Raw genomic sequence first — 11,991 nt, forward strand, 5'->3', positions numbered from 1 at the left:
GGAAGGATTTCACAGGAACACCACTCGACTCTCAAGGTTGGTATTTGCGTTTTTTTGTTGCTAAATGTTTTATAATTGTGGTGGATAAAAGTTAGTTAACGAAATATATTCATTTTGTGTGCAGCTTGTTTGTATGTATACGTGCTGCCGTTAGAAATGGAGCATTAAAAGTTTGTAAAATCATTCAAAACTTTGATGCAGGAAAGTAAACATTAAACGAACGCTGGATGTTTAACATTAAAATAATCAGTATGCTGTAGCTGTAAGGCTAGTCTCATATCCTGTTTGTTAGCATTAGCAGCATATTCTAGTGATTTTGTTTTTAGCCAGTAAAACGACGTATTTGAATGTGAATGTAAGTTAAATTTCTAAATGGCAGCTTATTCTTACAGCCAGTAATACAGTATTCACACACTAAGCACATACAGTATCACACACACACACACACACACACACACACACACACACACACACACACACAGAGGTGTTTTTAATTGCCCTGGCTTATTAGACCTCCAGTCAGTTTGAACATGCTGGGAATTACATGGTGTCTACAAACAATGTAGAGTGTAGATTATCCTAATTGTCCTAACTGGTGTAATTCATCTAATAGGAGAGCGAGAGGGGGGGCTGTCAATCAAGTTCAGTTTGCTTATTAGGCTATATGAGTAAAAATGTTGACTGAGTGTGTAGGGGCTTTAACAGTAGTCCTGTTCATGACATTTATAAGCTACATAAATGCTTGCTGTAGTTGGCACATAATAGTAGTTGGAACTTAAGACAAACTTGGTAGTTGTTACATTACATAAATTACTTATTAATACATTTGTGATTGTACAAACACATCACAGTAGCAAAGTCAATGGAGTACATACTTTGTATCTTAATAGGGTTTTTTTCACAGAAGCCAACATGCATTTCATAGTAGGGGAAGCACACATGTAAACAGTAAAAATGAATGATGGCTGGCTCACTGTCATGGCTTAAGCAACACTTAGAGGAGCAACGTCTGACTATAAGTCAAAATTTAACAACATGCTATAAAGCAATAGCTGTTTTGACTCTATCAGCGGGGTATCTTTTTAATAAAATGATGTAAATAAGTTACAGTAATACCCTTCAGTGAAAGTATATGTGAATGTCCTGTCCCATCTTCCTTCATCAGGATGGTTCTCTGTGCAGTGAGACGACATCTCCTGAGGAGCAGTAGTAACGGTGGAGCCTGGGTCAGGTAAAAAGGCCTCACCAGCATTGTTTATTTATCACCATGTTGGCAACGGTAAATGAAGTCATAAATAAAGGAGCATCCAGTCTACACAGTTGGACCCACAATATTTGTTCACAAATTTGCAGACACAGACAAGCCTAGTAAACACTTTTCTCAGGTGCTGACATTTATAAAATGCTATTATGTAAGTAATAACATCTTTGATTCTGACATATAACTACAGTGAGTCAGAATCAGAGATGGTATATTATTGTGTTTTAGAAGTTTGTGGGAGTTTTTGGTGTAATACCACCATCAGCCTGATTTATAAGTAAGGGAGTGTATTAATAGCATTCATCCTCCTCCTGTTGGTGAGTGCAAGTCTCACTCCCATTCAGTATACCATTTTTTCATACTACAGTTACACATATACACATTCAGTTTAATTGGTACTGATGTGTCAATTAGCTTTAAACCACACTTTTTCAAAAGTGTGTTAAATCAAACATCATTAAGTTAATTTTCTTTATAAATCTAAATCTTTCTAAACATCTGTGAGAGTTAGATTTGTGTACTGGTTAAACTGTATAAATATTGTTCCTCTCAGACTGCTGCAGAGACAGAGCAGTGGCTGTGTTTACTCCAGCATCCATGGCTTCAACCAAGAGGAGATTACAGAGAAGCTGCAGGCCTTTGCAGGAGGCTCCATCGATCTGCTTAAACAGGAGTCTGGCATTGCCGTGCTCACCGTCAACAACCCCTCCCGCATGAACGCCTTCTCCGGTAAGTTGACTCCAACACGAATCATTTTTGAAATTGGTCCTGCAAGGATTATTAAGTGTGACAGAGTTCTACCTTCCTCCCAGGCAGTATGATGGTGGATCTGGAGGAGAAAGTGAGCCAACTGGAGAACTGGACAGATGGCAAAGGACTCATTGTTCAGGGTGCTGCTGGTACTTTCTGCTCTGGGTCAGACCTCAACGCTGTCAGAGCAATATCTAACCCACAGGTAGGAGAAGCAGAGTTCAACATTTCCAGCATCTCTGGTGCCTCTGCCTACCTATATCTTTGTTCATCTGCTTGTTTTGATTCCTGGGATTTTAACATCTGGTAATCTCTAATTGGTTTGTGTTTCTCCTTTTAGGATGGGATGAAGATGTGTATGTTCATGCAAAATACTCTAACAAGACTACTAAGGTAAGAGCTTTCATTTTTCGCTTGCATTACTCTGCTAAATGTCTATGCAGGAGTCGGTCTGAGCTAAAAGAAGTTGAGTTGAGCTGTTATGTAATGTGCACTACATTATACTGACAGACTTGTTTTCTCAGTACAGGCTGCCTTTGATGTCTGTAGCTCTGGTGGAAGGGAGAGCTCTGGGAGGAGGCGCAGAACTTACCACTGCCTGTGATTTTAGGTAATGTTTTTACATAAGTGAATGTAAGAGAGGCATACCTTTCTCTTTGAATATCAGGTTCTTTTTTGCACAGATATATAAAATCCTGCTCAAAATCTTTGTCTCTTATAGATTAATGGCCTCTGGTAGCGTGATCCAGTTTGTCCACAAATACATGGGTCTGGTTCCAGGCTGGGGTGGTGCCGCACGACTTGTCCGCATTGTCGGAAGCCAGAATTCACTCAAGTTGCTTGGTGGCGCTCTTAAAGTAGACCCTGATTTTGGCTTACAGATTGGACTGGCAGATGGAGTCCTAACGGCCCCTCAGGTGAAGGAAGATGCAGGGACTCTCCTACAGCAGGCTGAAAACTGGCTCAGTCACTATACAAAGGGGCCTGCCCCAGTGATCCAGGCTGTGAAGCAGGTAGTATTGTCGGGGAAAGAGCTCCCTCTGGCAGAGGCTCTGAGGACTGAGAAAGATGTGTTTGGCACAGTGTGGGGTGGTCCGGCTAACCTGCAGGCACTGGCCAAAAATTCCAAACATAAATGAGCTGGTCCAAGTTTTCCCAAAGTGTCTGTTTTGTGTTTTCAGATCTGATCATTTGAAATATCCTGTACGGTTCAAAAATGTGTGGATGGTGTCACACAGAGAAGTGCTACACCACCTTTGGGGGAGAGACTGACTCTTGGTTGCGATTACTGAACTGACTGTGATAAATCTAAGTGCTTTTTGCCTCCACTGATGAGGTAATGCGCATCATGTACGTAAATGGTACATCATGACTGCAGTGTTGGGGCTAACTACATAAACAGTGATGATGATAATGTGCTGTTTTTGTCATATATTGCAGACAAGGCTGTGGAGAAAAAGACAGATTGAGGGTTTTGTTGACAGGGATGAAAACTGAATTCAAGTCAACTTTATTTGTAAAGCCCAATATCACATGTCACACATTTTCCTTAAAGGGCTTTACAATCTGTACAGCAACACAACATCTTTTTACCTCAGACCCTCGATTTGAATAAGGAAGAACCCCTTTAAAAGGGATAGAGGGTGCGGAGATTCAACCAAACGGCAACACCTGGAAGGCACCTATTCCATCATAAATATTAACCCCATCAATAAAAGTCCTTTAGGTTATATTTTAGAAAATGGATTTTAGAAAATGGATTCTGGATGCTGTCTTCTGTTCACAAAAATGTATAAAACTGTTATCAACTGACCTAAAAAAATGATGTTGGTTGTTTCATTAACATTATTTAGTACAGCGTCCTGTGTATTGCTTAAATGATTTTCTCTTATATACACATCTTCTAATATCTAGTCTAGTAAAGTGAATATGCTGTTCCATTTTTCCATGTTATTATATTTACAGTATGGATGAAATCAAGGACCTTTAAAGAACTACAACCCCCATTGTCTAAATCCCTTCTGTCCTCATCAAACAAATGTAGACTGTCTTTCCTCCATGCCCACTGAAAATGTGATTATGGTAATGATTAGATCATGCTAGGCTGAGTCTAGCGTTCAGATACAGTAGATACTGATGAGATATAACAAGCATGAGACATTAGTATCTTGTCTGCAGGATTGAAAGTAATACTGCTGCACTCCCATTCTCTTTACCACTGTGTTTCTGGTTAATTCAGCTGAGCCTCCAGATTTCTCTATGTTCGTGATGTATTACTGTGGCCTTGAAGATCTGCTCTCTCTGTTTCTGTTCTAAAGAGAGATTATCAGCTGTAGGTAAGAGCATTATCTGGCTGGTTTTCTGTCTCTCATCCATGCTGCACTACTGAGCTGAAAAATGCATCCAGAATATTTGTAAGATTTAGAACTGATTTGTAGCTCATTTGTTACTGCATACATTTAAAATGGGTTCATACAGTCAATGAGGCTTTGCAAAAACACAAATATGAACTGACAGAAATGGTTAGAACGGACAGTTCTGCGAAGGATACCAGGCCTTTATCTCCTGTTTGCCTTCCAGGGGTCGTATGTTTCCTGGCAAGACACCCAGCTGGAGCTCTAATAGCTACTGTGGTCAGAATACCAAATAACTGTAAGGTGAGCCAAGAAGAGATTCAAGAGGCCTCTTATGGTTATGATGAGCAGAACATCAATATTTGGTATATATGGTCCAACATCAATATTTTGCATCAGTAAACATGATTTTTTTTTTTTAAATCTGATTTTATTAGATAAACCACAATGATTGACATTTTTGGTCCATGCATCATCACTTTGATCCAAGACCTAATTTGAAAGCGGTTATGATAAGAAAAGATACTCACTACTTTTGCCCCTCTTTAGCAGTTTTATTTTTCTTTCAAGAACAAAACAGGTGGTGTGTGGTGAAATAGGATAAAATCTTACTTACAATGGACCCATTGATGGCCCCTCTTACATAACACTGACTCAAGACAGATATATTTTGAGGGGAAAAAAGTCATCCAGTCATGAGAAGCCAAAGAAAAATACACTAATATTTAAAGACAACAGGACAAAAAGCAGATCCTTGTAGGATGATGAAATGACACAATTTATTCTTAAATTACAAACAACGTAACAAAACAAAAAAAAAAAAAAGTTGCCAAGCAAAAACTGTTACACAAACTGTATTCTTCAGAATGGAGAGTCTAATAGTGAGCTGATGATATAAGCACGTAAGAAATAGAAAAAGAAGAACTTGAAATTTCTGCAGGGTGGCCACTAGCGATGGCATGTTCTTGTTCTCTTACTGCCTTGGACATCACATGTAAGATAGGATTTACAACCATAAGAAACGCAAAACAAACACAAAATAAAAACATTTACTGAAACTAAACCCCAAAATATCAATTCTCAACATCCTGCTGACCAGTAGTGTTGAAATAACTCTCTCTTCGAACATGCACAAATCACAACATTTTAGCGACACACCAATTGAGAATACTTTGATCAGGGACAATACTGATGAGGCATCAGACACCTCAACGGCTTTAAAAATGAAAACACTGATAATTCACATTAAAATTCCAATTATTTCAAGCTGAGAAAAGTCTTTAATAGAGAATTTGATATGTAATTTATTTATGCACATTCATTTAAAATCAGGCTTCTTAATCTCTTCAGAATGAACTGAAATGAAATCGAAGACAACCCTGGTTAGGCAGCCAAATAATCCTGTACGCTCTCGAGTTACATTAATATGCTGGAAAACATTAAGCATGAATTAAACACTCCTGTTTCTTCTCTGCATGGGGATAAACATCCCGAAGATTTTCTTAAATCAAACAATCTGTTTCAAAATGACAAAAGTTATGTTTCAGAATTTTGAAGGAAAGGCTTCATACACTGTTAAATCTGAAGCAACAAAACTACACAGGGTGGAGGCTGGGAACAAGTTATCAAGGAATTAATTCTTTGTAAGAGTAAACAGATCTAAGCTCTAAGAAGCTCATTCCTGCGTGCTATGTTAGCTGAGAGAGTTAACGTGTAGATGATTAGAATGTATCCGTTCATGATAATGATAATGACATTACAGTTCCATTGCTGGGAGTAGGATCCCCTTTCATGCTTTCTCTCACTTCATGTCACAGATCTGACTCGGACTCCCAGAGTCCTTTTGGGTACTGGGATCATACATTTAAACTAAAAGGATATCTCGGCTCTGCAGAAGCAATTTGGCAAAACACTTTTACCTTTTAACTTCCATTTTTCTGATAAAGAACAGACAGCCTGCAACCAAACCGCTCAAGGTCTGTTACACCTACCTCACATGATGTGCTGGATAGACAATTATGAATCTGAGATCCCATGGCTCACAACAACATGCTGTATCCATCTGACTGCTGGCAAACAGCTCTAGTTCCTGTCTAGGTACCAGAACACTCAGTACTAGAACATGAAAACCAACATTAGCCCTACTAACTGGTGACAAACAAATCACTCATATACATCTGGATCACTGTGAGCCAAAAGGAGGCTGCTAAACCTGACCTGTGTACTGAAAAACATGGTTATATTTGTTATTTAGTGTGTAATGCTTCATTTGTCTGGTACCAAGCAAACCACCCACATCCGATCTGTGACACAGTGAACGACAGCATAAAGTAAAGAATAAATTAATGTAATGGAACAAAGCCATTTGGTGAAGGAAAGGCTTCATTATGATGGTATCAATGATGGTGATGATGGTATCAATGACGACTTTACACTTCAGTCACTGTACACTGGCCATCAGGCATTCTGGACCTTCCAGTGCTACTGGATGAGGAAGAGGGAGAGGTGGACTCTGCACCAGGGGGGGCTCTGTCCTCTGGGTTCAGTCTTTGCCTTCGTGGCCTACCCTCCCAAGGCTCCACACGCTCTCCGTCTCCTCCCTCCTCTTCATCCTCCTCCTCCTCCTCGTCATCGCTCCAGTCTCCAGAGCCAGACTCGTCCACAGAGGTATGAGGGTCAGAGGACCTGGAGGGTGAAGCCTCCTCCTCCTCGTCTTCTTCTTCTCCCTCGCCAGCCTCAGACCGGTCATGGGAGGGAGTGGGCCTGGGGCTGATTTGCAGCTGCGCAAGAGCATCCTCCAGAGAGGGACTGCTGTTGCTGCTGCCCGGCTGACCGCCCAGGGAAGTGGGTGGTCTGGTAGTTGCTGAAGGGGCTGTAACAGTAGAGGAGATACCTGTAACCTGCTGTTGTACACCTGCTACTGTGGTATCAGCCCCATCAGCTGAGTTTTCTCGACCTGCTGCTCCTATTGCCCCAGTGCCACCCTCAGTGTCCAAACGCAGTCCCGCCACTCCCTTCTTGGGGATATCCAAAACGTCCCTCTTCATCTTGCGTCTACGACCGTGCTCGTTGCGCCTGTACTGAACCATGTTCTCCAAGTCGGCTACATACAAAAACCCAGCAATCAGCATTTCAGCTGTCTTCTTGCCCTTGGAGAAAGCGTCCTCCAGCTCGCGGCTGGTTCGCTCATCATACTGCCACCAACCGTTACGGCCCTCGTAGTACCAGGCGTGATCACTTGCTGCCCCACCCCGACCTCCTGCCGATGCTTTCAGCTCCTCCGGAGAGAGAAGGGTTGGCCTTTCCAGGAAGTCATCCGGTACTTCCTGTCTACAGAGCGCACAGCGTTTGCTCTGCCAGGATGCTCCCTTCACACACAGGAAACAGAAGACGTGATGGCATGGCAGTTGGACTGGGTGGACGCAGCTCTGCAGACAGATGGCACACTCCGGTACAGACAGGGCTGGGGATGAGTTGCTGGAGCTGGAACATGATGATTCTGCACTGTTCCCACTTCCACCACCACTGTTGCCGCCCTTCTTACTGGTGGGAAGCGAGCTAACAGAGTGGTCTACCTCCCCACAACTAGCCATCCTTAGGAAGTACTGAGGAAAGGGGACAATTGTAAGAAACAGTTTTAGTGGGCACGTTAGATCTTTTCTTCATTTAGCCATATTAATTTTTCGGGAAAAAAAACTTACATTCAAGATTATTATCATTATAATGGTTGTTGTTTTTTAGGTCCACAAATTACTATTATTGAAAGCAAACTATCAATCAATCAAACTTTATTTAAATGCTCACCAAAATAATTAAAAAACAAGAGTTAATTGGTTAAGACAACAATAAAATATGGGCAGTTAAGTTAATAAAATATATAAGATGAAGTAAATAGCAAACAACCCCAAGATGAGATCAAACTGAGAATTATAAATATTGAATAAAAATACTTACTGGATGTAGCCTTAATGCTGATGTATCATTAGGAGTGCTGATGGACCCTCAAATTCTCCACTGCCAAAACAAAAAGCGCAGTCCGTGAAAATGTTTGTTTTTCATTTTTTCATAGTGTAAACATTATTTGTCAACCAAACCGTATGTGACAAAACAAGTTACATTTGAAGCCTTGTGTTAAAAAAGATTGGATTACAAATTTACATTCATTCACTCAGCTATGACTGAAATGTAAGAGGTTACTTAAGTGCTAGGAACAAAGGGCTGCTCTGTTAATTGTCTGACAACAAGCAGCGAACTGTGTCAGCGAACTGTACGAGGTCGTGCTTACCCAGCTGGTCTAATGACAGAGCCAGTGAGGAGCAAAGATAACCTTTCTAAAGTAAAAATCACAGCTGACGATGTTAATACCCACACTAATTTAACTGAGGACAGTCGGTTAACGTTAGTGGAGCTAATGTAAAATACATTACAGCTACTCAAATACAATGGGTTTGTCGTCGTTACAAGCATAAACACGAGTTAAAACAGCACAGAAGGATTTATCGACTGACAAAACGATCATAACAATAAGACCTGCTGTAGCTAACGCTGTCAAGGCTGGGGCAGTACTTTGACTCCAGCAAATAGACGGAGTTCATCTGACACGGCGCTAGCTTATTTTAGCAGCGCGACATAAACAGAAAGGAACACATTTTTTTCTCACGACACACGATAACGCAGCGACTACGTACCGTTAGATATCGCTGTGTTGCTCTGGTGTACAGTCACAATTCATGTAACGGCACTAATTTCCAATGCTAATTTTGCGTATTCCCGATGTTAACTGGCTTTTGTTTTCCTCCGAAAAAACAGAAGCAGAGAGATAAAGACGTCGACGTAACAGTACGTGCTGACGTAGTTTGACGTCATTCACGCCCGACCCCTTTATGTTCGACGCATGACAGTTCACGAGTCTTCCTGTTCGCTTGTTGCTAGAGGACGTTGGTGTCACGAAGGAGAGGGGCTCTTCAGGTCGTTTTTTTATTTCCTGTAAATCAAGAAAAGAAGCAACAGAAACAAAATGTTTTTCCGTGCCGTGAGACCTACTGTGAGCCTCGCCCGGAGCTTGTCCACCTCTGCGCAGAACAACGCTAAGGTGGCGGTGCTTGGCGCGGCCGGCGGCATAGGCCAGCCACTATCCCTTCTGCTCAAGAATAGCCCCCTGGTGAGTCACCTCTCCTTGTACGATATTGCCCACACCCCCGGGGTGGCTGCAGACCTCAGCCACATCGAAACAAGGGCCCATGTTACCGGCCACATGGGTCCCGACCAGCTCGATGCTGCACTGCAGGGCTGCGACGTCGTGGTGATCCCCGCCGGTGTGCCCAGAAAACCTGGTATGACCCGCGATGACCTCTTCAACACCAATGCCACCATTGTAGCCACCTTGGCCGATGCCTGTGCCCGATACTGCCCTGAAGCTATGATCTGCATTATCGCCAACCCTGTCAACTCCACCATTCCCATTACATCAGAGGTCATGAAGAAGCACGGAGTGTACAACCCCAACAAAGTGTTTGGTGTCACTACCCTGGACATTGTCAGAGCAAACGCCTTCGTGGCAGATCTTAAAGGCCTTGACCCAGCTCGTGTCAATGTACCAGTCATTGGAGGTCACGCTGGGAAGACCATCATTCCCCTCATTTCCCAGTGCACCCCCAAAGTAGAGTTCCCAGCTGATCAGCTGTCCGCCCTGACCGGCAGGATCCAGGAGGCTGGTACAGAGGTCGTGAAGGCCAAGGCTGGAGCTGGATCTGCCACCCTGTCCATGGCCTATGCTGGCGCCCGCTTCACCTTCTCAGTCCTGGATGCCATGAATGGGAAAGAGGGTGTGGTGGAGTGCGCCTATGTCAGGTCTGAGGAAACAGAGTGCAAGTACTTCTCTACACCTCTCCTTCTGGGGAAGAACGGCATTGAGAAGAACCTCGGACTGGGCAAGCTATCTGCCTTCGAGGAGAAGCTGGTGGCTGATGCCATTGATGAGCTGAAGGGTTCCATCAAGAAGGGCGAGAGTTTCGTGGCTAACATGAAGTGAACAGTGGGCATGTAGGGAACTGAAAACAGCAACTGTAATTGCTAATTTGTTCTGTCTTAATTTAAAAGGCATCTGGGTAAATCTCAAGATCTGTCAGTGTTTCCTCTTTTTGTTTTTGTTTTAGCAGTATGGTCATCTAAATTCAATGATCCAGATTATGATCTTGATCCTATGTATTACCCTTTTACAAACATGGCTTTACCTTGCACATCTGTGATTTATGTACATACTGTACTGTGACATTACTGTATTTTGCAAAGCTCAAACAAATTCATATATTTTCATGTACGATCTGTAATAGTGGGGATTTCTCTGCAGAATGAATCAGGAGGAAATACTGTCATCATGCCTGTCGATGCAAGTAGATGTTACTGATGAGCAAAATATTCACTCCATCAATAAACAGTTTAGCTTTAAAAGTGATTGTTTATTTGTATTTTTTCATAGCACACAGTTGATTTGGCATGGCACTGTACAACTGATCCGGTGACCTGATATTTGAGATCGCTGACACCTTCTATGAAACTGAGCAGGTGAATCCAAATAAATGGAACCAGAGCTGCAACTTTTCATTATCAGTAATTCTGGTTATTTTTTTTTTTTACAGTTAACTAAAAATGTAAAAATATCAGGAAATGGTGAAAAATGATAACCATTGTTTACTGAATGCGAAGGTCATTCAGACTTTGTGCATCCATCAGTTCTAAAGATTGATTCAGTGTATCATCACACACACCAAACAAAGCAGCACAGCCTGAAAACTATTGAGATGGAATGTGAAAATGTGGCATTTTTGCTTGAAAAAGTACTTAAAAGACTGATTATGAAAGTCCTTAATTATTTTTAGATAAATAGATAGGCTAATCGTTTCAGCTATCATCTATTGGTTTGAACATTTCTTTTTGACAAACTCGACTTTGCACTGAGACTGGTGGGATATTCATTGCTCAATTGCATGCAAACTGATATTTGAAGTACATGGTATTTGTCATTAACCCTGTTCACACCTGGCATTAACACTGGTCTCGGGTGATTCGATCACAAGCGGACACCGCTAAACACATGAGTAAACAACCACCAAAACACATTGTTATCTAATCACTCTTGCTGAGGTGGTCTGGAATGAATTGGACGGACCAGATATCTTTGGTATTGTAAATGCTAATGCGTCTTCAGCAAGGACATAGTAAAAGGTTGTTTTAGTAAAAGCATGCCAGCGTGAAAAAAATGTTTAATAGATCATACATGTTTATTAATTCTAGAAACATTTTCTCAGTTCTTAGCTCTTTAGCCTACACTAAAATCAAATCTTGCACTTGTGTGTCATGATAACTATGTACAGGGCCTTTTGACCTTCTAGCAGAGATTACGTAGGCAGCAACAAAATCTGGACACAAAGGTCAGCCTGAGACACATGATAGAGACAGGTGTGAATGGCAATGTGTCTCAGCTGTCCACTGTCCACCGAGACTCATGTTAATGTCAGGTGTGAACAGGGTCATAGTTGCTTATTGGATAAAAAAAAAACAAGGGAATGGATATTCCCTGTTGTTAGCTTTGATTGAGGACTGCAGGTAGGTACCATAAAATTGCAC

General features: G+C 41.8%; 3 protein-coding genes across 4 annotated transcripts; 2 read left to right on the forward strand and 1 right to left on the reverse strand.

Annotated features, from left to right (window-relative positions):
• echdc1 (enoyl CoA hydratase domain containing 1) lies at nt 1-3,746 on the forward strand. Of its 2 annotated transcripts, XM_053327062.1 has the most exons (7): nt 1-36; nt 1,166-1,231; nt 1,815-1,990; nt 2,074-2,216; nt 2,352-2,404; nt 2,541-2,621; nt 2,733-3,746. In XM_053327062.1, the coding sequence occupies exons 2-7, from the start codon at nt 1,167-1,169 to the stop codon at nt 3,148-3,150; spliced, it is 936 nt and encodes a 311-aa protein (XP_053183037.1). In that variant the 5' UTR covers nt 1-36; nt 1,166; the 3' UTR covers nt 3,151-3,746. The 2 variants fall into 2 exon arrangements, with proteins under 2 accessions (XP_053183037.1, XP_053183038.1); XM_053327063.1 differs by lacking the exons at nt 1-36; nt 1,166-1,231 and having other exon boundaries at nt 1,863-1,990; nt 2,078-2,216.
• Nucleotides 3,747-4,225: 479 nt separating this feature from the next.
• Nucleotides 4,226-9,176, reverse strand: LOC128366369 (E3 ubiquitin-protein ligase rnf146-like). Its single transcript, XM_053327056.1, has 3 exons — nt 9,054-9,176; nt 8,320-8,379; nt 4,226-7,970 (listed from the first exon to the last, which is right to left on the reverse strand). The coding sequence occupies exon 3, from the start codon at nt 7,956-7,958 to the stop codon at nt 6,795-6,797; it is 1,164 nt and encodes a 387-aa protein (XP_053183031.1). The 5' UTR covers nt 7,959-7,970; nt 8,320-8,379; nt 9,054-9,176; the 3' UTR covers nt 4,226-6,794.
• Nucleotides 9,177-9,258: 82 nt separating this feature from the next.
• Nucleotides 9,259-10,819, forward strand: mdh2 (malate dehydrogenase 2, NAD (mitochondrial)). Its single transcript, XM_053327059.1, has one exon. It carries the CDS (start codon nt 9,383-9,385, stop codon nt 10,394-10,396), a length of 1,014 nt encoding a protein of 337 aa, XP_053183034.1. The 5' UTR covers nt 9,259-9,382; the 3' UTR covers nt 10,397-10,819.
• Nucleotides 10,820-11,991: the final 1,172 nt, after the last annotated feature.

The sequence above is a fragment of the Scomber japonicus genome, chromosome 10 (genome assembly GCF_027409825.1).
Source record: "Scomber japonicus isolate fScoJap1 chromosome 10, fScoJap1.pri, whole genome shotgun sequence".
In the NCBI taxonomy this organism is placed as follows: Eukaryota; Metazoa; Chordata; class Actinopteri; order Scombriformes; family Scombridae; genus Scomber; species Scomber japonicus.

Bases quoted from the DNA above. Each gene is read 5' to 3' on its own strand.
- echdc1 (XM_053327062.1), top strand. From the start codon at position 1,167: ATGGTTCTCTGTGCAGTGAGACGACATCTCCTGAGGAGCAGTAGTAAC. The intron at 1,991-2,073 runs GTAAGTTGACTC...CCTTCCTCCCAG, and splicing joins CCGCATGAACGCCTTCTCCG to GCAGTATGATGGTGGATCTG. The intron at 2,217-2,351 runs GTAGGAGAAGCA...TTCTCCTTTTAG, and splicing joins GAGCAATATCTAACCCACAG to GATGGGATGAAGATGTGTAT.
- LOC128366369 (XM_053327056.1), bottom strand. From the start codon at position 7,958: ATGGCTAGTTGTGGGGAGGTAGACCACTCTGTTAGCTCGCTTCCCACC.
- mdh2 (XM_053327059.1), top strand. From the start codon at position 9,383: ATGTTTTTCCGTGCCGTGAGACCTACTGTGAGCCTCGCCCGGAGCTTG.